The sequence below is a fragment of the Idiotropiscis lumnitzeri genome, chromosome 17 (genome assembly GCF_059441095.1).
Source record: "Idiotropiscis lumnitzeri isolate Australia: NSW breed Sydney's pygmy pipehorse chromosome 17, RoL_Ilum_1.0, whole genome shotgun sequence".
Taxonomy (NCBI): Eukaryota; Metazoa; Chordata; class Actinopteri; order Syngnathiformes; family Syngnathidae; genus Idiotropiscis; species Idiotropiscis lumnitzeri.
The window spans coordinates 2542362-2565769 of NC_142407.1; the positions used below are offsets into that span (position 1 = coordinate 2542362).

The 23408-nt window shown below is 42.6% G+C and overlaps 1 protein-coding gene and 1 long non-coding RNA gene across 9 annotated transcripts in view; one reads left to right on the top strand and one right to left on the bottom strand.

The window, feature by feature from the left end:
- The window catches only part of amot (angiomotin), a 172578-nt gene extending 162809 nt beyond the window's left edge, over nucleotides 1-9769 (top strand). For all 8 annotated transcript variants that reach the window (XR_015839549.1, XM_088278846.1, XM_088278847.1 and 5 more), the window contains one exon: nucleotides 4579-9769. Coding sequence is in view for 7 of the 8 variants with exons in the window: in XM_088278848.1 (XP_088134974.1) it covers nucleotides 4579-4712 (134 nt within the window). In the remaining variant the exon portion in view is untranslated. The remainder of the gene's footprint in view (nucleotides 1-4578) is intronic.
- LOC148319702 (uncharacterized) lies at nucleotides 7890-23123 on the bottom strand. The gene is made up of 3 exons (XR_015839551.1): nucleotides 22780-23123; nucleotides 22515-22644; nucleotides 7890-8733 (listed from the first exon to the last, which is right to left on the bottom strand). It is a non-coding gene; the product is annotated as an uncharacterized LOC148319702 (long non-coding RNA).
- Between the last annotated feature and the right edge of the window lie 285 nt (nucleotides 23124-23408).

Consider the following 23408-nt stretch of genomic DNA (forward strand, 5'->3'; position numbering starts at 1 on the left):
ATTTATGACCACCCCTCCTCTTTGCCTCCTGCAAAGGCTTTTCTTCTCCCAATTTCCAAATTCACTGTAGTTTTTCCACAACCACTCAAAGCTACCAATGTGTTGAATTAAAAATTTCAAAATCAGGAAACACCTATGCTTTTGCAAAGATTCCTCATGTTCACTTTCAAAACCTTCATTCAATCTTTCATAACACCTACTTCTCTCTTTCAATTCATGCACCCAACTCAGTGTCTTACATCCCTCAACCACATAGGTTCTAATTCTGTTACTCTATCTAGTTTTCCACTTGCAAATCTGCCTATGACACCTTTCTCACTTGCCCTATCATTTGGACTTCATCAATCCTTTCTATGGAACATTAATTGTTCCTTTCCCTTTTCTACACATTCTTTTTCTTTTCTTATTAACTTCCAATCTCTACACTGCAAAGTTTCCCTGAACTTTACTATACTACAGAATACCTCAATTTTAGAAAATTGGACCAGTTTGTCAACACCTAGGGTGTTCTAAAAACTGGTTTCTCATCAGTAGGACAGCAACTCAATTTTCCTGTTGTGGCAATTCTCACTTCAACTTTTTCAGGTGGAGATTTCTTGTCTATTACATCCACAACAGTCCGCTGTTTATAATCCTACTATATTACATGGGATTAAATACCAAATGGTTTTTGTAATCCCCAATCACACCATTCACTCACTTTGCATACAGTTTTTTCGCAAACCTCCGCAAACAAAATGATCACCCCACACACTCGCACACACTCCAGCTCACTGACTCAACCCCCACCCTTTCTCTTCTTTGTTCTCACACACACACATAGTCAGACACAGACATATACACGGGCCCACAAAACAACACACACAGTTCTCAACATTGAACAGCTACAAACGAGAAGCTCATCAATATTTTTCAATTTCAGCTAACCTACATTTTTCCTTTATTTCAAATTCGGAAAGTTGACAGTTAACTTCCTTCATCAATTTTGCCGCCATTTCTGACAGTCTTAATTGTTATGGTGTCTAGTTATGGTTCCTCAGTGTTGAGAAAAATTGAAATTGCCTGACTTTGGGTTGAATACCAAGCTTCTACTCCCAATTTGGAGCGGGTATTCCTGGGTGTTTTTACTCACAACCCTCGGTCAGTTTTAGATTTCTCAAACGTTGGACATTCATACAATGCACATACACACTCACAGATTGATCATTTCTGTGTCTGTGAAAATAGATCAACTATTTTCGTCTTCTATAAATAAACGTTGTACTATCACTTCCAAATATAGTAATAATTACATCTGTACTCTACCAGAAATAAGAACCCCTAAATCTGCCTTCCAGAAAAAACAACAGTTAATTCTGTACTATCCGAGCAGATATAATCAACTACACTTGTACTCTCTACCAGACAAGGAATGCCTTAATCTGCCTTCCAGAAAAAAACAACAGTTAATTCTGTACTATCCGAGTCTTCCAACAAGCCTTCCAAAATAGCAAAGTTAAATCTGTATTTCTTCCAGAAAATAACGAAGCTAAGATGTACTATCTCTTCGGGTAAAGGAACTCCCTGAAACCCCTACTATCCTTCAAAAACCCAAAAACTCAAGTTTTTTACTATCTGTTGTATACAACCACTGACCTGTGACAATCTCTTCGCTGGTCGAGACACTCGCGGTTCATGGATGAAGTCTGTGTTCTCTCCGGTGGAGGATGGCCGAGGACCGGCCTCCTGGAAGAGAGGACTTTTCACGATGGCGCCGTTTTCAGTCGTCGTCAATCGTCCACCGCAGATCACACGTTTTCATCCGGCATTCGAAGGACCAAGTAATGTCAGGGATGTTTCTATCAAAACAAGCCTGAACAAATGAATCAACCAGCCAAGATTGTCTGTCATTTACGCGCGGGGCAGCCCTCGAACTCCGAGGCGAAGCCAGCGTGTTCGACTGCACACATGGTTTTTATTTGCATCAGCATAAGCAATTTGAATATGCAATACAGAATGGTAAACTTGACATTTGACTCCATCACACTCTTCCAGCCTATTCTAATGGTTTCAGATTACAAGACATCTTTTGGTGTATGGTGTATTTTCACAAGGCCTGACACATACAAGTTATCTTTCTGGCCATGACGATATTGTTGCTTCAGAGATACCAAGCCTTGTGCTGAACCTCCCCAAGTCATAAGTTACGGCCTTAGAAGTGAGTGAGTCTCACTTTATCTGCTAAGGGTCTAAGAGGTCATCAACACTCCAAGGGAGGTGTTCACAGAAAAGGGCTCTGGCGTTGGGGAGTCACATTCGCGAGGAGCCGTACCTGGCACCCATAGGACAGTTCAATTTGAGGCCAGAAAGATACGAATGCATGTGCAACAAAGGGGGCCTGTAAGATTAGTTATAGTTTGAAACTTGCTAAGATGACAAACTAAACAACAAAACTAACAGATGAACATACAAACTTAAATTTCTTTAACATTACTGCAATGCACTTTACTTTGGAGTCAGCCATTTCTCGCTCAAGCGCCTCCAACTGGTCCAAAATGCTGCTGCTCACCTTTTAACTGGCGCTCGGAAGACAGATCACATCACCTCAATCTTAGCCTCTCTTCACTGGCTCCCAGTGAACTTTAGAATTCGCTTCAAGATACTTCTGTTCGTCTTCAAATCTTTTAATGACCCCACCCCAGCGTACCTCTCTGAGCTCCTCCACCCCTACGCACCTGCCCACTGCCTCGGGTCTGTGGACCAAATGCTGCTGGAGGTGCAGAGGACAAGGCGGAGCGTGCCTTTTCTGTTGCTGGTCCTTCCCTTTGGAATGAGCTTCTATTAAATGTTAGGCAAGCCCCCTCTCTGTCCATTTTTAAAACCCGTTTGAAGACACATTTTTATTCTTTAGCTTTCGACTCAAAATGAGACTGTTCTGCTATTATTCTTGCATCTATTGTAAATGTCTTAATGTGTTTTAATTTGTGTTGTAATTACCTGCTAATTTATCTGACAGCATATGATAAGCACTTTGTTACAGCTCCATCTGTTGTGAAATAAGCTATATAAATAAAATTGTATTGTATTTTGTCCCCCCAAAAAAATTACGGTTTGGGCTTCTTTCCGGAGGACTGTTTAAACTGTGAACCCTTAAGCACAACAAATTGATGAATAAAAAAATGTTGAAATCAGAGGCCAGCTGTAATTTGTTCAAATGTTATCACATTTATCTAAAAAAGCTGAGTGGTAACAAAATGCTTGTGTAACAAATATCACCAGTTTGAAAACCTTTACAAGCCTCATGATTTGTTGAACATTTGTTAGGTTTTAAAGCTTTATCATACACGAAGTATAATTATAAGTATATTACCAACAAAGATGTAGCCTTGATCAATTTACCTCTTTCTCCAAACCCTTCTTCTTTGACTGGGTACGTGGGGGTCAACAACTCTGCCTCCGATTGATCGATCGATTGATCAATCTCTCTCTCTCTCTCTAATTGGGCGCAGGCAAGTAAAGCATCTTAGCTTTGCATGGATGCATGCTAAAACACAAGCTAGCATGCATGTTTGAGTATGTTTTTTTAAAAGTAATGCAGTGGGAGAAGAACTGAGTTCAGTGTTACATTATTGAAGTATTTAACAATGCGCTCATTCTCATTCTGTCTCTGAAATGAGCACTGGGCAAATTGTCTTTTAAACGCAGCAGGTTCCCTCTTGTTGTCAGTTGGTCAGTCAGTCAGTGTCACACTCAAATAGGGGTACAAGCACACACATTGACTTCAGAGTCACCTGATCACACATTGTCAGTGTTGCCAAGTCACTTTCTCAATAAACTGTACTCAATAAAAATGTGCAGTCACGATTTTACATCGAAACCAAAACTATCACCCAACATAAACTGAACAGCATACTAGCAAATAATGAAACAACCAAAACAAGAAACAAAGAAATAAAATTAACATAAAACATGTATCTCTCATGTTATTCATATCCCCCCAAATAATAAAATTAACACATGTATCTCTCATGCCATTCATATCCCAAGTGCTGCCAAGCATTCTGGGAGTTCTTCAGCCTCAGCCAATTATATGGTTGGTTCGGGAGATGTCGTGAGTGGAGTGCTTTGGGCAATGTCTGTTTTTTTTGGTTAATACAAACTGTGATGTTTCTTGCTTGCAAAAACATCAATTTTAAGACAGACTATGACTTCATGAACAGCGGGCCTTTTATCCAGCTTTCTCCCGCGCCATATTGTGACTGGTCTTGTCAATTGACTGTGGTCTCGAACAGTGACCAACAGAAGGAAGCACCTATATACACGTGTGTCTGATGCTGCATGTGCTTAAAACATGCTACTGAGCTCCCACTGATGGCCCAAACATGGTGAAAAGACATAAAAAAAAGTCGAACAACAGCTCAGACCACATTAGCATCAGGTACAGTATAAACTCAAAAGCAGTCCCCTGCAGTGGAGAACACTGAAAAAAAAAGATTTCTGTTATGTAATGTTAACTGGTAATTGCAATTTCTAATTAAATCACCTATCTAGATGGGTTTTTGTTTGTCATTTACTTGTTCTTGTTTGTGTCCTGTGTAGATGGTCCAGTGTATAACAGCAACACCCTGGAGAGTAGGGCCCCCGTCCAGTCCCAGACCCACTCACAGCAACAACTCTCAGACCCTGCCACCCACCAGGAAGTGGACAAGGATATGATGGAGATTCTCATCTGACACCATTATCTCAACCAAATGAGTGAATGGTTAACTCCATTAAAGGCTTGCAGGGGGTGGGGCCAACAGGGCGGTATTCCCAGGAATCCACAATGAAACTCCACACTCCCACCTCCCACCCACCCACCTAACCCGTCGGACCACTGTGCCGCCCGATGTCAAACATATATGATTGTATTTTCACGACTATAGGGCGCACCGTATTAAAAAGCACAGTCTCAGCTGCGTGTGCATTTAATGTATCAAGCACATAAAAAGGGTGCACTGCATTTGTTGGGTAAAGGTTAATGTAACCAATCAGATTTAATGTTAATATCTCAGCCAATCAGAGGGCTTATTACAGGAATGTGGTGTTGTAAGGAAAATAAGAGTCGTCATAGTAAACGTTAACAAGCAAGTCAACCTCTCTCTCTGTCTCTCTTGTTATTTGATCACACAATAACGTAACATGGTGTCAGAAGCGGGATCTTTGTGAATCGCAGGAGCGATACGTCCCCATGAGAAGAATTGCCCGGACGAGACGATCGGGAGGCTATGTTAGGCTCAAAGCTAACAGTGGCTCGCTAACGCCAGGCAAGAAGGCCGAGAGAGGAGTCGACTTTGTCGAAGGTGCATCAGGGAGACGTAAACAGGCGAGAAGGCGGCCGATAAAGCTAAAAACAAGGACAACGAATTTAAGTTTAAGTTGTAATAAAAAAAAAAAAATGCTCAAGAACCCTTCAGCACTGGCGAGCAGTGTCCAGCTAGCTCCACCCGGTAACTTTGACTTCAGTAATGCAAATGAATGACCAAAGTGTATACGACGTTTTGAACGTTTCAGTAAGTTTAAACAGTCTGAAGAGTACCAGGTCAACACCCTTACTCTAGGAGATGAAGCTGAAGATATACTGAGCGTGTTGCCCTTAACTCATTCTCTGCCAGCCTAGGTAAAATGAAAGTACGTCGATATCCGTCAATGGTAGCGAATGAGTTAAGCAGTGATCAGTAAAAGGTATATACAGATGTGAAACAAGCCTTTGAGAGCAAGAAAAATTTAATTTTTGAGCGATCACGTTTCACAGAATCATTCATCACCGTTGTCCATAGTCTTGCAGAACACTGCATTTGGTGCTCTAAAAGAGGAGCTTATCAAAGACAGAATTGTTGTCGGTCTAAGGGATGCAAAGTTGTCTGAGTCATTACAGATGGACCTGGATCTCACACTTGAAAAGACATTATGCCGAGTGCACCACAGTGAAGAAATAAAGAGGCAGCAACCAGTACTGCGTGGCAGTAGGGACGAGAGCGAGTCGGGAAACACAGATGTAATGACTGCAAAATAGAAAACCCAGAGGACCCCAAAAGGAGGGGACAGAAGCAGTTGCACGTCTCAAATCAGGAAATAGGCATTAAGATGCGAACTGCGGGAGATGTGGAAATAAAACAAACACTCGTGGAAAGACTGCCCCGCTAAAGATGCAGAATGCCACAAATGCAAAAAGAAAGGACATTTTGCCCGAAAATGTCGGTCAGCTGGCAGCGTCCATGACATCATAGATGACTCACCTTTCTGGGAGAAATTATTATGGAAATGGACGATGTTGAAAATAAATGCACAGAACATCTTGAATTAACTGGAGAAACAAGAAAGTTTAAATAAGACACTGGAGCAGGGGTCACAGCTATTCCGTTCCACCACTACTCAACAGACAAACATGGGACTTTGAAACCCCCAAATATTCCCTTGGCATTGTTCCGCTAAAGTTCCTCCATCCGCATCCTGTAGGACTTTTTCCCCTCTCGGGTCCTCCTTCTCAGCTGACGCTGCACTCTCTTCAGCTCGTCGTCCTTGTCGCCTGACACAAAAGCCCTCTTTTTCTCCTTCAGGAGAGCTTTAATGTCCGGTGTGATCCAGGGTTTGTTGTTGGAGAAACATCTTACAGTCCTGGTGGGAATGGTGTTGTCCATGCAGAAGTTAATATAGTCTGTAATTGTGTCTGTTAGACCATTAATGTCCTCACCGTGAGCTTCACTGAATACCTCCCACACAGTTGCGTTGAAACAGTCCTTTAAGGCCTCCTCGGCTTCACCGGACCATCGCTGAACTGTGCGTGTCACAGCTGGCTGCCTGCGGACCAGAGGTTTGTACACAGGCAGGAGCGCAACCAAGTTGTGGTCAGCTTTGCCCAGCGGGGTGAGGGGCAGTGATGTGTACGCCTCCTTGGTGTTGGCATAGAAAAGGTCCAATATTTTATTGTCTCTGTTGTGGCAGGTTACATATTGTGTGAATGAAGGTAGAGAGGAGGAAGGAGAAGCATGATTGAAGTCACAAGAGATAAGGAGCAGGGCATTTGGGTGCTGTTTTTGTAGCCTGCTCACAGCTGCAGTCAGTACGTCACAGGCTGTCTCACTGTTAGCAGAGTGTGGCACGTACGCCGCCACCGCGATCACATGACTGAACTCTTGCGGTAAATAGAATGGACGCATGCTAACAGCTATCAGCTCAATGTCCCGACTGCAAAATTGATCCTTAACAGTTATGTGCCCAGGGTTACACCATCTATCATTAACAAACACAGCCCTCCCCCTTTCCTCTTACCGCTCTCCAGTGTCGTGTCTGCGCGTAGTATTTGGAAGCCGTCCAATTCCACGACGGCGTCCGACATTAGCTCTGTTAGCTACGACTCTGTGAACATCAGCAAGCTAGCCTCCCGGAAATTCCTCTCGTGCCGGGTAAAGGAGTGGAAGAGTTTAAACCTGGCTAGTTTTATTCGATGTCCTGCATCTTGTGTCACTGTTATTCTGTGGAGTGCTGAGTGTGTGGCTGGTGAAGCTGAACAAAGAAAGTGAAAGAATGTGAAGGTTTGGGAGGTTTTAGGTTGGTGCCTGGCGGAGACAGATACTTTGAGGGGGAAGGGGTGGACAAGAAACTAGACCCTTCAGCCACAAGCAGGAGGAGCCACCACGGGATTCGGCGGGGGAAGAAAGACCAATGAAAGCAAGCTAAAGTTAACTGCAGGATACACATAGCCAATAGAATCATGCCAGGATGCCTTTGTCTTTGTATAATTTACATATTGTATAGTATGAATGACTACTGGGCAACTCGAAAAAAGTTCTGGTTAGTTACATTCGCTGGAGGCAAGAGAGGTGTAGAGTTGTATTGAGAGGGACCCGAGACCCAGGTGCCATGTAGAAATCTGTGTATTGGGAATAAACCCACTTGTGCGTGAAAATGCCGGCTTCCTGATACCTTTCTATTGCAGAACGAGCGCGCATTTTGTTGGATGAGTGAGAGTTGGGTAAGGTCGCAAATTGGAGTCAGATTACTAATTTGAGTTTACATTGGGTTAAAGTTAAATTCTAACATTGATTTAAAGATAAATTCCAACACGGGTTAGCGCTGTTAGCTCGTCCATTTTATTGGGGAGGGATCTAACATTCCCCATAATAACGGACGGGAGGACGGGGTTGTATCGTCTCCTCCTTGCCTGGCGTTTAGCCCCCGCACGACATCCCCGTCTCTTCCTCCTCAGCTCGCGGGGGATATTGGGTCTCGCTCCGGGAGCCGACGCGGGGTTAGCACGGAGTGCTAACAGCTGATCTCTTGAGTACACGATCGATCCGTAGCTCCGAGTTTCGTCTCCGGACACGATCGCGCAAAAAACAGCCCCCAACAGCAGTAAAACCACCGCAAGTTGTATGTCCATTGCTGAGATGAGGTAAAAATAAAATAAAACAGGGTGAAGGGGAAAAACACGAAAAAGGCTCAATAGTGAGCCTCGCTTCTGTAAACAGGCAGCCACTCTCGCGGCGCCGGAACCGGAAGTCCAACCAGAGTTACATCCTGGCCCGAACGTATGGATCACTACAGAGAGCACTCACGGGAGAGTTGTGCAGCAGACAGACACCCCCAGATCTTACCTTGTCTGAACAGAGGATGGACTGTTGAGGAGAAACCGTGCACACTTGCGAGCCACCCATCAGTCAGCATCCATTCCAACCAACAGGCAGGAAACCGACTTGCATAGGATGAATCAACCTGCAGCAGAGCCAGATGCTGCTTATGTTACAACCTCAGCCAGACATTTACGTCCACCCAAAAGACTGTTGTTTCTTACAAAAGGGGGAGATGTGGAAAGGTTAATGTAACCAATCAGAGTTAATGTTTATATCTCAGCCAATCAGAGGGCTTGTTACAGGAACGTGGTGTTGTAAGGAAAATAAGAGTTGTCATAGTCAACGTTAACAAGCAAGTCAACCTCGCTCTCGCTCTCGTTATTTGATCACACAATAACGTAACAGCATTGAGCACGGTCTTAGCTGTGTGTGCATTTACTCTATTAAGCACATAAAAAGGGTGCACCGCATTGCACAGATGCATCAAAACATAACTCAATGCTAACACAACATGTTGAGAAAGGAATCTTTGAAAGGGTAAAATTGAGTAAGTCACATGTCATGTCAACAGTGCCCACAGAAGCAAAGGCAGGTTTTTTTTGCAAAGTATTCTGGGAGTCCTTCAGCCTCAGCCTATCAAAAGGCTGGTTAGAGAGATATGAGTGGTGTGCTTTGCGCAGCGTGAGGTGTGCTTTGGGCAGTGTGTGTTTGTTTTTTTTTTTGTTTAGTTTTTTTCCCCAGAGTCTGTAGTGTAACCTGTGATGTTTCTTGCTTGCAATAACCTTAATGATCAGACAGACCTCAACATCATGGACAGCGGCCCTTTTTTCCAGCTTTCTCAAATATATACATACTTGTCTGTTCTCAATTGACTCTCAAACCGTCATTTTGAGTGCTAACATGCATTATTAAAGGCCCTTATTTCATCAGGTGTGTTGCTCATGAGAGTAACATGCGTAACGATCTAAGTTCTCAGTCTCTACACAAGTTGCTCCACACTATAATCTGTCTTTTCTACTTTAGGGAAGATTTGGGACTGTGAAGTGTTCCTTATGGTCTTGAGAATAAAGTAATTTGGAACAAATTGTCCATCGTTTTAGTAAACTGCAACTTGCACAACGCAAATTCCATCTGTTTTGAGCTTAACAAAGTAAAAATAAACTGAAGAAAATGTTATACTACCATTTAAAGTGCCTCTTATTAACTACAAATAAATTTCTGATGTTTTAGTGGGCTCTGCTGACATTTTCTTTTATTTGTTTCCAACAGAAGCCTGAAGGTTTTGTGCCAACACTGACTCCTCTGTCGAATGATCATTCAGAAGAAAAACATGCCAAAGTGTAATGCTGCCACCACCACACTTCATTGTAGTTCTGGTGTTATTTTGGTGATATGCAGTGTTTGTGTCAAACATTCATTTTGGAATGGATTTCAAGCCATGGATGTATATATATGAATAGATTAACAATGCCGCTGACTTGCTGTCAGGAGAAGTGAATCCCCTTATGACCATCTTACGTTGCCACTCATTAAGCCCGCCTAACTTGATTACATTGATTTTCCTGTGACATTTCACAGTATTTTCTGACTGTCTCTGGCATGTGTTAGTACCAATAAGTCTGGATCCTTGGTAAGAATGCAATTTAAAATTTTCTCTTTATCAGGTATATCTCTGCATTCATCATGTCAGAATAATGAGCAATCAAATGAACGCAAAGCCCATGGTGATAAAATTAGCTACGAAATGTACACCTAACATCTGTCAGTCACAATTCATGATATTGAGTTAATATACTCTGAATGGTCGATGCAAACTTTAAAATGTGTTCTTTGAGTGGCTCTCATTACTCCATATAGGAATACTAGCATAAAACAAGCAGTGAGAAGTGTTTTCGGCAAACCAAATTAAAAAAAAAATTTTTTTTTAAATTGAAGTTTCCGCATTTGGGGTACGGCAGCGTGGTAACTTATGGTCGCGAGTCTTAACGCATAGCAATAGCATTGATAGCATCAAACTCTTTACAACAGAGGTGCTCACACATTTTCAGCATGCGAGCTACTTATAAAAGGACCGAGGCAAAATGAACTACCTACTATAGAAATGCAAATTTATTTATAAATATATTGTATGTATGTTGACCTTTCAGAACCGCATGAGCCAATCTGTGGCAGCTTTCGCTTTTGAAGTAAGTTGTGTGAAAAATGACTGCTGTCCTGACAACTGGCTTTTTAATTCCTTCACCTTTCTCTTCCTCAGCTCGCTTTTCGGCGGAAAGTCGGTATCATGTTTTCCATGAACAGTCCGAAAATGCCGCTCCACATCTCTCTTCCTTGGTATTGCGATGGTAGACTGGCAGATGAGGCAAACGCACTTCGAAAATGTCATCGTGAAAAGCAACTCCTCCTCCCATTCCGTATGAAAGTGATACGTTTTTGTCTTCTTACTGGTTCCAGCACCCCCACTCTTGTTTATACCCCCCTTAAGTTCAAGAGAATAAAACGAGGGCTTAAAATTGGAGGTAACCAACTCGCTAGCTTGTTAGTTGTGCTGCATTTAGCAACCGTTGTTTGTGCATGTGTGGTGACCTATGTGTCACAAAAAATCAGGTGTCATCTGACTGGGTGCCCTGTATCAATCACATGCTGGATAATGATAGGCTGACGTCTATTTTTTAATGTCATGCGATCTACCCATACGACCTTTGTGATCGACTGGTAGCTCACGATCGACGTGGCTGCCAGGATGGCCGAGTGGTCTAAGGCGCCGCGTTCAGGACCCAGTCTCCCCAGGAGGCCTGGGTTCGAATCTCGAATTTCCCCATTGTGGGACTAATAAAGGGAATATTATTATTATTAATGAGCACCCCTGCTTTACAATATACTCCTTCTCCATCTCCTGGAATGACATCAAGTTACCATGAATGAAGTGTTACCTTTTTAATTGCTCCACTTATCCAAGCGTTGGTGAAGTCGTCAACGCACCATATCTGATTTAGCCATTTGCTGTTTCACAGTAAATGCAGATCTTTGTGTACATAGACTTGCATGGCTTTGTATATGCGCAACTCAACATTGTTTATCAGGCACAAAAACAATCTTTGTAACAAAGAAAGAGTGACTAAAATAGAATAGAAAGCCTTTTTTGTCACATTCGAGCAGATGAAATTTAGGTTATAAATACATAAGACAGGCAATAATAATATTCCAACAATGACAAGCATACAAGTACTACGAAATGCAGGATGAGGATAAAGGTCCCCACAGCTTGAGGGTTTCTCTCTGTCACTGCCCCCACATTCATCTATCGACTGCCGGAAGCAGAGCAGGGACAGAGGGAGAGAGAAATAGCCCAACTTCGTGACATGAACTGGGAAAAATGGAGAGCCGCCAATTCGTTGTTGCCATTGTGAAATTGTCACGCCGAATGTATTCAACAATGGATGACATTTCCACCTTTAACAGCACCAGCTATGAATAATTGAATATAGCTATTACACAAACCCAAGTTAACACAAATTTAAAGAATGAGGTTATTTTTCCTCCAGTAGTTTACAACAAGCAAAGACTGATAATGCAGATGAATCTTTAAGTAGCACTCACAGATATACCTTATAAGAAAACATTTAAAATTTTGTTCTCACCGACGCAACGTGCATGCAGCACTACTCCTAGACTATAATGCAACTGTATGCCACACGAGGTGATATTTTCACAGTCGACACACAAACAAAATAAAGTGAAAATACTGCGGAGAAATCAATGTATTCAACTTAGGCGGGTAGCGACTTAACGAGACAGCCTACAGAGAGGAGGTCCAGAGACTGACGGCTTGGTGCGAGGACAACAGACTGCAACTCAACATTGCAAAAACAAAGGAGATCGTCATCGACTTCAGGAGGAACAAGACGGTGCCGCCCCCCCTCTGCATCGAAGGCGTGTGTGTGGAGAGGGTCCACACGTTCAAGTTTCTGGGAGTACAGATCTCCGATGACCTTTCTTGGACACACAACACCACAGCAGTGGTAAAGAAGGTCCACCAGCGTCTGCACTTCCTGAGAGTCCTCAGGAAATTCAACCTGGACAGGAAGCTGCTGCTGGCCTTCTACCACTCATCCATCGAGAGCCTGCTGACGTACTGTGTCTCCACCTGGTACAGCGGCTGCACCGAGGCGGACAGAGTGAGGCTCCAGAGGACGGTCAAAACAGCGCAAAGGATTATTGGCTGCCCTCTCCCCACACTGTCGGACATCTACACCGCCCGGTGCCTCAGCAGGGCTCTCAATATCGTCAAAGACAATACCCACCCAAACTCACACCTGTTCGACCTGATGCCCTCTGGCAGGCGCTACAGGTGCATCAAATCAAGGACTAATAGACTGAGAAACAGTTTCTTTCCAAGAGCCATCTCCATTCTAAACTCTCACACACACACACGACCACCCTTACCTTGCAGAACAGCAACGTGATGTGTTTTTATATTTCCTATCCAGTATTATTTTCCATTGCACTAACTATTCTCTTATTTATCTCATTTATATATCTATCTGAATTGTTGTTGTATTGCACTGGAGAGGGGAGCTCTCTAATCTCGTTGCACACTTGAGTACAATGACAAAGGGATTTCTGATTCTGATTCTGATTCTTTTTCTACCTTCAGTACTGAAAGACGTCCACACTATTACCTAATTGTGATGACACAACATCAGATGCAAATGGGGGTTCAGTGTCTTGCTCACACAGTTCGACATGGTCACAATGGCCAAAGATCGAACCCCCATCCTCTGGGTTGGAAGACGAACACTCTACCACTGACCCATACCGCCCCCAGAAGATGGTTGCCAGTGGTTTCACTTCTCCCAACGAAGAGTATGCGGCATCGTTAGTCCATTCGTTTCTAAGTCCGTGGTTGCCGTGCATATAGTCCGTAAAGGCCAAAAAGTTGAGGCTTGTGTTTTTCAGACCGAAACACATTTTCACATGTGCTTTGTTTATGTCCTATTAAACCAACTCCCTATCCCCCATTGATGCATTGTCCGTTGTTGTCATATGACTGCCCATATAATTCTGTCTTGAATGCAAGATGGCAGCCAATTATTCCCTTAGAACACCAATTGGCCCTATTAGTTGTATAAATACTGCTATAATTGCTTGTTGAATAAAATAATTTGTATTAAGCGCCCCCCAATGCTTTGGTTGTGTAATATGTCTTTTTTATTTACTGAATTAAGTTCATTCTGTCCCGTATTTGTTAACTCTTGTTTGTCCGACACTACTACAAGCTTTGCCGTCTGAGAGGAGCAGCAGGTGGGCTACTTAGAACTGAGGAGTCCTCCACCTCTGGGCAAGATGGGTTGCTGCCTGGTGGTGAAATTAGAGCCACCAGGATCACTAATGCGGATCGTTTCCCACAACACTCGCGGCTTGCGAGTTGGTCACACTGTTACCGATAAGTCGCTTGGTGATTGACGCGTTGTTTGCCGAGTGTGACATTTTGAGCCTACAAAAAACCTGATTGGGCAAACAAGATTTGGTGAAATATAACTCTCGACACAAGGACTTTCATGGGGTGGGTGAGTCCACAACTGATCTCAGCATGAGAATGGTTCAGGGTAGGATAGCTGGGGTGTTGCTATTTAAAAACTATTTTGAATGTAAACAGTGTATAATCAACACATCGATCACCATCTTTAAAAGCAGTTGCCTCCAACTAACCCTGTCCTCTACGTCCTTTGCGCTCACCCCAACTACTTTCATGTCCTCCTTGATTACATCTATAAACCTCCTCTTTGGTCTTCCTCTAGACCTCTTGCCTGGCACTTGGAAACTCAGCATCCTTCTGCCAATATACTAACTATCTCTTTTGTGGACATGTCCAAACCATTTTAGTATGGCCTCTCTGACTTTATCTCCAAAGGCCGAGAGGGGACAGTGGGAGTGGCGCAGGTCACAGTCACGGGGTAGAGTGGCACCTATCAGTGATGTGCCTCTTGCCTCTATTAGTATTAGTGATTAGATCAAACCATACCCTGTGAACAAACAGCTGTTTAATACATAAAATGGCCACTCAAAAATGATTTTCCTCCCATCGCTTTGGCGCCCCCTCTAGTGTGGCGTCCCAATGCACCGCATATGCCGCATACATACTTTTTGCGCCACTGGTCCCACCTCCACCTTGAACTCCTCCGTCACACCTACAGCACACCTCACCACTGTCTTACAGTCCTCACACATGTCCTGCACCACTTGAACATACTTCTCTGCTACTCCAGACTTCCTCATACAGAACCACAGGTCCTCTTTAGGAACCCTGGCATAAGCTCTCTCCAGATCTAGCTTCAGTTCGGTTCTATCTTTTTTTTATGCCCATTTTTAGTCTCAGAGATTCTATTAAAAGAAAATCAACATTTATACTCTGGAAAAATGACAAATCACAATGTATTCTCCTGCAAGAAACACATTCAAATGACATGGATGATAAATTCTGTATGAATCAGTGAAAAGGACGAAATTGCGTTCAGTCACGGTACAAACAGAACGGCGGGTGTGGCTATACTTTTGAACAATTTCCCTGGTAGAATTCTAACCACAAATAAGGTCACTGGATAATTTGTGTCTTTGAAGCAAATGAAGATTTTCTCATTCTAGGAAACATTTATGGATACAACAGTCTTAACCAGAACAAAAAAATTATTTCTGAAATCACGTAGTCCGTAAATAATCTTTGCCAAAGATCTCTTACTAAAAATCTTATTTTTTTATGGTGATTATAATGTGGTTATGGATGAATGGCTTGATAGATCTCCTTCCAAATAAAATCATTTTTTATAATCCTGTTCTACTATTTTTGCAGTGTGTTTAACCTAAAAGATTCTCGGCAATTTAATCACCCAGATTCCCAAATGATTACGTGGTTCAAACCTAATTGCTCAATTAAATCCAGGGTTGATTTTTGGCTGATATCTTATGGTGACCCTGGGCTTGCAACCACAGTTGCAATTTCAACTGCCCCTCTAACAGCTCATAATATGGTTATGCTTAATTTTATGTCTGCAAACGCACACTTTAAAAAAGGTTATTTGAAATTTAATTCAAAGTTACTGGAAAATTTCCCTTTCTGTCAAGAAATAGTGATGTGATAAATGATGTGATTACGGGCAATAACATTGAGACCTATAGAGAAAAATGGGAGTTTTTGAAATGTAAAGTACAACAGATTGCTATCACAAAAAGTAAATTAATAAACAGAAATAATAAGAGAAAAGAACTTGAAATCATCAAAGAAATTAACAATATCTGGAATAAACCTTCTATAAATTAAGATAACAGAAAAAAACATTTGCTTTTGCAATCTTCAATAGATAACATCTTCATTTCTAAAGCCAAAGGAGCATATATTCGAACAAGAGCAAAATGGATAGAGGAAGGAGAAACAAGCTCAGCATACTTTTGTAGGATAGAAAGGAGTAGACGGGAACGCAATGCTGTAACAACTTTACTCATAGATGATCAAGAATCCACTGACCCAGACTTGATCTCTAAAGAAATTTTCAAATTTTACAGTAAATTGTTTTCATCTTTTCATTTTTTTTTGTTTTTCATAAAGAACTGAGTCATTACTTTGCATCTTTGAAATACCTGATGAATAAAAATGCTGTGAAACTATATAGATAGTAGAGGGGTTTACCTTGCTGAAAGCCCCCAGTGATCCCTTTTCTTTCTTGTCATTTATTTTAATTTGTTATTTTTATGGATATTTATGTTAATTTTGTTTATTTCTTTTGTACTGTTTTGTGATACTTTATTTTGAGGCTTTCGTTTGTGTCTTATATTAACATTGTACTGTGCCAATATGTTTTGTACATTCAAAGTTCTATAAAAAAAAAAAAAAAACCTCTTCCGGGTTTTCATCCTGCCACCCCAGCACACGTCACATGCGATGTAGCGAGTCACCCTCGAAAACCTGACATTTTCACGGAAATTCAACACCTACAATATAATAAATATCTCTGCCCATGTCGCAGATACAAACATATTTCCAAAAGAATTTGAAAATATTTCGTATTATTTTCCATCTCACTATTTATTCTCTTATTTATCTAATTTATATATTTAATTGAATTATTGTTGTATTGCACTGGAGAGGGGAGCTCTCTAATCTCGTTGCACACTTGAGTACAATGACAATAAAGGGATTTCTGATTCTGATTCTGATCATGCATGCGGGAGAGAGCATCAGGCTTAAAGTTACGGGAGCCTGGAGGATAGGACAGGGAAAAATTAAAGCGCCATAGGAATAGGGCCCACCGACCATGTCGGGAATTCAGGCGCTTGGCAGATTGCAGATACATGAGGTTTTTGTGATCTGTTAATACCAGGAAGGGGAGCTCAGCTCCCTCCAGCCAATGTCTCCACTACTGAAGTGCAGCCACCACAGCCAAAAATTCACGGTTACCGACATCACAGTTTCTCTCTGTGGGTGACAATTTGCGTGAAAAGAATGCACATGGATGCACCTTTTTATCTTTGGAACTTCTCTGGGAGAGCACGGCTCCGACCCCGGAGTTGGACGCATCCACTTAGACGATGAACTGTAGAGCAGGATCAGTATGAATGAAGAACGGCGCAGAGGTGAACAGTTGTTTGAGGCTTTTGAAGGCAGCATCAGCTTTGGGGTTCCATGCGAATGCAGAGGCTGTGGAGGTGAGTTGGGTGAGGGTTGAGGCGACCTTGCTGTAGTCACGGATGAACCTTCTGTAGAAGTTTGCAAACCCCAGGAACTGCTGGAGTTGTTTGCGTGAAGAAGGGACTTGCCAATTAGCCACTGCCTCAATTTTAGCGGGATCCAGCCTAAGCTGACCCTGGGCGAGAATATAGCCAAGAAAACTAACAGAAGGGACCCCAAAATCCATTTTTTCTGCTTTGACAAAGAGTTTGTTTTCTAGGAGGCGCTGCAGAAGTAATCTAACGTGTTGGACATGTTCTTCTGGGGTTCGAGAGAAAATCAAAATGTCATTGAGATAAACATACACAAACTGATTAAGCATATCTCGGAGAACGTCATTGATAAGTGCCTGGAACACGGCTGGAGCATTAGTGAGACCAAAAGGCATAACCAAATATTCAAAGTGTCCAAGGGGAGTCTTAAAGGCTGTTTTCCATTCATCTCCCTCCCGCATTCGGACCAAATGATAAGCGTTGCGAAGGTCTAATTTGGTGAAAATGGCGGCTTTATTGAGAAGCTCAAAACAAGGGTCAATAAGGGGGAGCGGATACTTATTCTTAATCGTGATGTCATTTAGTCCTTTAAAGTCAATGCACGGTCGTAGGGTCTTGTCATTTTTGTCCACAAAGAAGAATCCAGCCCCAAGAGGAGAGGAGGAAGGACGGATAATACCTGCAGCCAAAGAGTCACTGATATATCTCTCCATGGCCTCCCTCTTCGGGTGCGACAAGTTGTAGTCTACTAGAAGGTAGCACCGGAGAGTAAGTCAATGGCACAGTCATACGGGCTGTGAGGGGGAAGGGAAAGTGCCTGAGACTAAACACCTCCCCCAAGTTGTGATATTCAGGGGGAACCAAAGCAAGATCAGGGGGAGAAACAGGGCTAGAAGGATAGGATGTTGGAGACGCAGAACGCAAACAGTGTGCATGACAGAAAGTGCTCCAGCTAACTATGGATGAGGAAGTCCAGTCTATGTGCGGGTTATGAAGTTTTAACCGGGGTAGTCCAAGAACTATAGGGGAAGAAGGAGAAGAAATTATCAAAAACCTAATGAGCTCCTGATGTTTACCCGAACTGGTGAGAGAGAGTGAAACAGTCTGGTGCTTAACAGTACCTAGGGGGCTTCCATCGATGGCACTGATTGGCCATGGCGAGTTTAAAGGGGACAAGGAGAATTTAGCATTAGCAACCAATTCTTTGTCAATAAAATTTTCATCTGCCCCAGAATCAATCATCACTTGAAGTGAGACAGAGTAGTTGGGGGAGGAGACAGTGGCATCCAAGTTAATGTGACGAGGAGGTTCAGTAGAGGTCCTAGTGTCACTCACCCTAAGGCTGCGTTCTGTGGTAGCAAGAGGACCCTTGGGTACGAGTGAGCACTGATTGATTAAGTGCCCAGGCTTTCCACAATAGAAACAAAGACCCTGCGCAACCCGCCGGGCGCGTTCCTCCTGGGAGAGCCAAGTTCTGCCGAGTTGCATGGGTTCTTCCCGGGCAGAAGCAGGCATGCATCAAGGTGCTTGTGAAAGGCTGGGCGATCCGTCGCGGGATCGCCGTGTGAGGGGAGTAAGGGTGCGCAGGTCTGGCACTCCGACGGCGTTCTCTGATGCGATTGTCAATCCGAATCAGCAAGGAGATTAATTGCTCGAGAGACTCAGGCTCATTCCATGTAGACAGTTCATCTTGAAGCTCTTCAGACAGTCCACAAAGGCTGTTCTCTGACCCGCCTCGTTCCATCCTGTTTCAGAGGCTAAAATCCTGAACTCTATGGCATATTCTGCAGTTGACTGAGAGCCCTGACGTAATGCCCATAGTCGTTTGCCTGAAGACTCATTACGGAAGGGCTGATCAAAGACTGCGCATCTCCTCAGAAAAAGCAGAAAATTATTTCAATGTTTCTGACTTTGACTCCCACAAGGAATTGGCCCACTTCCCCGCTTTTCCCCGAAGCAAGTTAATGACATAGGCCAGCTTGGCACAATCATCCAAAAAAGCGCTAGGTTGTTGCTCAAAAACCAAGGAACAGTTTACTAGGAATTGGCCACAGGCTCCTACCTCTCTAGAATCATGTTCAGGTGGCGGAATGTTGGGTTTGCGGTGAAAAGGCACAGCAGTAGTGAGTGAGTCGATCACTCCTTGAAGGTCGTGGTGGAGCGCTAGATGTCAACTGGATGGTCAATGAGTTGACGGTGGTGGAGAGGTTCTGAATAGACTGCATAACCTCGCTCAGGATTTGGTCGTGTCTGCCGAGCAGTGCCCCCATGGCGTGGTGGATTGGGTCCTCTGGGTCTGCTGGGTCCATGATGGTCAGTACGTACTGTCACGTGAGGAGTGGGGTTTGGACCCAGAAGCAGACAGGAGACGGAAGTGGTGACGTAAAAGTCTTTATATACAAAAATTCCAAGTAATCACAAGCAGCCCTGGATTCAGAACACATGTAAGATGGCTGACATCCTCACACGAAGAAAGCTTGACGTACTGACGATGTGTCACTGAGTAACTCGATCTTAAATACTCAAAGCATCACGCCTATATGACATCATAAAAGAACAGAGCATAAAAGGACCATAGCAACTGTGTAGCAACGGATACATTAAGACATATCACAACATTCTTAGCCCAAATCCTACTAGACTATCCCCTATTTGTCCCATTATTTTACCTGACGAGGCGCGTCACTCGACAATAGTCATTTATTGTCAGAGTAAGGGTTCATTCTTTTCCACGTTTTTACAAGGCTTTCGACTCAGTTGAAGACCCCTTCATATTAAGTACCCTGAAGTATTTTGGCTTTGGTCAAAGATTTATTAACCTGATTGCTATGTTACACAAGGACATTAATAGTTTTGTAGCTTTAGAACATGGTACCTGCCCAAGATTTCAAATCAGTAAGGGTGTTGGGCAGGGTTGTAACAGCTCGCCATTATTATAGGTTCTAGTGGCAGACCTTTCCGCGATTTTGATAAAAAAAATACTTGTATTGACGGAATTTTGGAGAGAATTATATTTGATTTGACATTTTTTTTTTTTTAAATGAAATGCAAATTGTCAAAGTACTCAGTTCCATGAACCATTTCTCCAAGGCATCAGGCCTGAAACAAAATATTGTGAAATATCTGCGCTTCGTCAACAGCCAGCACCCCCAATATTTAATATTGCGTTTAAAACTCAAGTCACTGTTTGGGTATTGTTATTGTTGAGGCGCGGCACAGGAGCAGAAAGGTGGCATTGGTTAGTTTACGACGGGAACGAAAACAACTACGAACTTTGGGAGGTAAAGTTCCTTGGCCATTTGAGGATATTTGGATTGAAAGACACTATACTGTCTACCGCCTCACCCGATACGGAAAAGAATGCAGAATGCTACGCGGAGCTAATTCAGTTCCTCGACGACACAAGCCCATCATTGGTGATGAGAGAAGCGTCAGACGACGTCAGAAAGGCATTGGAAATACTACACAGCCATTACACGAGTCAGGGTAAGCCCAGAATTATTCCCCTGTATACGGAATTACCTTCCCTAAAGAAAGAGACTGAAGAATGATGAAAAGGCAGTAACCTCCTTGAGAAATTCAAAGGAGATAATAAGTGATGGGCTGATCATAGCTATGATTCTGAAGGGCCTCCCAGAAACATACAAGCCTTTCTGCGTCCAGACAACATAAGGCAGCGATGACTTAACATTTGCACAGTTTAAAAGTCGACTACGAAGCTATGAGGAGACAGAAAAGTTTGACACTTAGACAAAGACAGACAATGTGATGAAAGGGGATGTATCATCTGTGATCTGCTACGGATGTGGAAACCATGGACATCTTGTGATAGATTGCCACCAAAAAAGGGTGGAAAATTGGTGCAACTACCACAGAAGTGCTACTCACAGTGATGAGACATTCAGGAGAAAAAAAACAAGATGAAAGATGATGCAAAACAAACAACAGAAAGACAACAGGATCACGAGGAGGAAAAGACATTTGTGTTCAAGGCCAACCACAAATGTCTTCCATACAACGTTAAAAGAAATGGACTAATGGTGGATTGTAGAGCTACATCCCATATTGCAAATGAGGAACACAAATTCACAACATTCGATGAGTCTTTCAACCCAGCAAAACATTATATGCAACTAGCTGATGGAACCAGGGAAAACAATGTGGCATTGAAACGAGGAGATGCCAGGGTCTTCCTCCAAGATGCGAAAGCAAGATGTGGTGTCACGTTGAAGAAAGCCTTATACATACTAACGTACCCTCAAAGCATCATTTCAGTGAATGCAGCTACGACTGAAGGAGCCAAAGTAACATTCATGGAAGGACAAAATTAACTTGTGACCAAAGATGGAACATTCTTCAGCATGTCAAACAAATTGACAAGGAGCCCCTGGACAAGACACAGAGGGTTGGAAGGACCTGATTGGTTAACACAAGGGCTACGGTAAACGAACACAGATGGACACAATTGACTTGATGAGACAGAAGACAAAGGAACACAAGGCCAAAACATGAAACTAAATACTAAATAAATAACAACAAATACTGATCATGACAGTACCCCCCCCTAAACACATTGATATTAGATTTCACTTCATCCGTGTAGGACTTCAAAATGGAAAGATAGATATTTTATACTGTCCATCAGAAAACATGATTGCAGACATATTGACAAAAGCAGTATCTTGGACTAGGATTGCCAAATTTAAAACTTGGTTCTTTGGAAATTAAAGGTGTGTTCAAGGTCATTGTTTTGATGAGAGCAAGGGAGGGTGTTGAGTTATATGCTCTCATTATACTGTTTATTTTAAGGAATGATATGTTCAATAATATGCCAAAATGTCAATATTGTTTTATTTGTATTTTGGTGAATGTCATGTCACATTTACTGCAATGTTAAGTATATTTTATAACTGTCGTAAATTTCTCATGTTTTACATGCGGACACTTTACGTTGGTTGCAATGCCCTTTTTTTGTGGTTGGTGGAGTGAAGGCGAGCGTGTTGAGTGACAAAGGAATAAAAAGAGATAGGAACATTTTGAAACTATCGAACTGTTGTATTGGTGTGGTGATCAAAGAAATAAATATGGATATCGATGCTGCAAGCGCAACAAATATTTCCAATGACAAAGAATTAAGGGAAAAAAAACTTTTTTGCAAAAATGTAGCCAAATGTAAATCCATTCTGAATTCTTGGCTTTGGGACTTACCTTATTTGGGACGGTTCTTATACTGGCCTCACAGAACCTTTCTGCTAACCAGTTAGTTAAACACCTCCACACAATCAGTCACTGACGCCAGGATGGGTTTAGACCTTCTCTTTATATGGCAGGTGTGAAACTGTAACAAATACATCACAACAATAAATAAAATGGCGGCACGGTCGGCAATGGAAATAGTTCACATCCTAATTTGCGATTTACAAACTCTACTAATTAGCATCAATCAATGGTTAAATATTTGGAAAGCACTTACAGGGAATGCCGTTTTATGGACTTAAGCATCAGACACAACCTAACTGCTACTTGGCTTCGTGTATAACAGACTTTGTGAGAGCTGGAAGCACTTGTTCTCGCGCTGACTTTTGACACTCTCTTAAAGGGACAGTGCACCACCAAACTGGGACTTAAAGGGGAATGGCATGCAACAGTCTCTTAACTATAAACAATTGAAAAAATAATAACGGCCAAAACACTCCCCGTCTGGTATCTTAAGGATACCACATAACTTAAGTACCACCCGAACATAGCAAGACCATCTCTGAAATTGGTCGAAAATAGTTTCTAACAGTCCCTTGGGAAGCAACTTTAACTTCAGCCTTCCGGATGATCCCATCTTCACTGGGAACAGTCTTTATTATTACGCCCATTGGCCACTCATGTCTTCTTGTTTGTTTATCCTTGAGAAGAATGACATCTCCTTCCTTAATGTTGGTTGTTTTGTGATGCCATTTCTGCCTAGACTGGAGGCTGCTCAAATATTCCTTTCGCCACCTGCTCCAAAAGTTGTCCGCAAGGAACTGAACACGTTTCCAATGGCTTTTCAACATGTCCTTCTCACCGACGTTATCGCAGATCTGAGGAGCTGCCTGCGTTTTTTGTGTC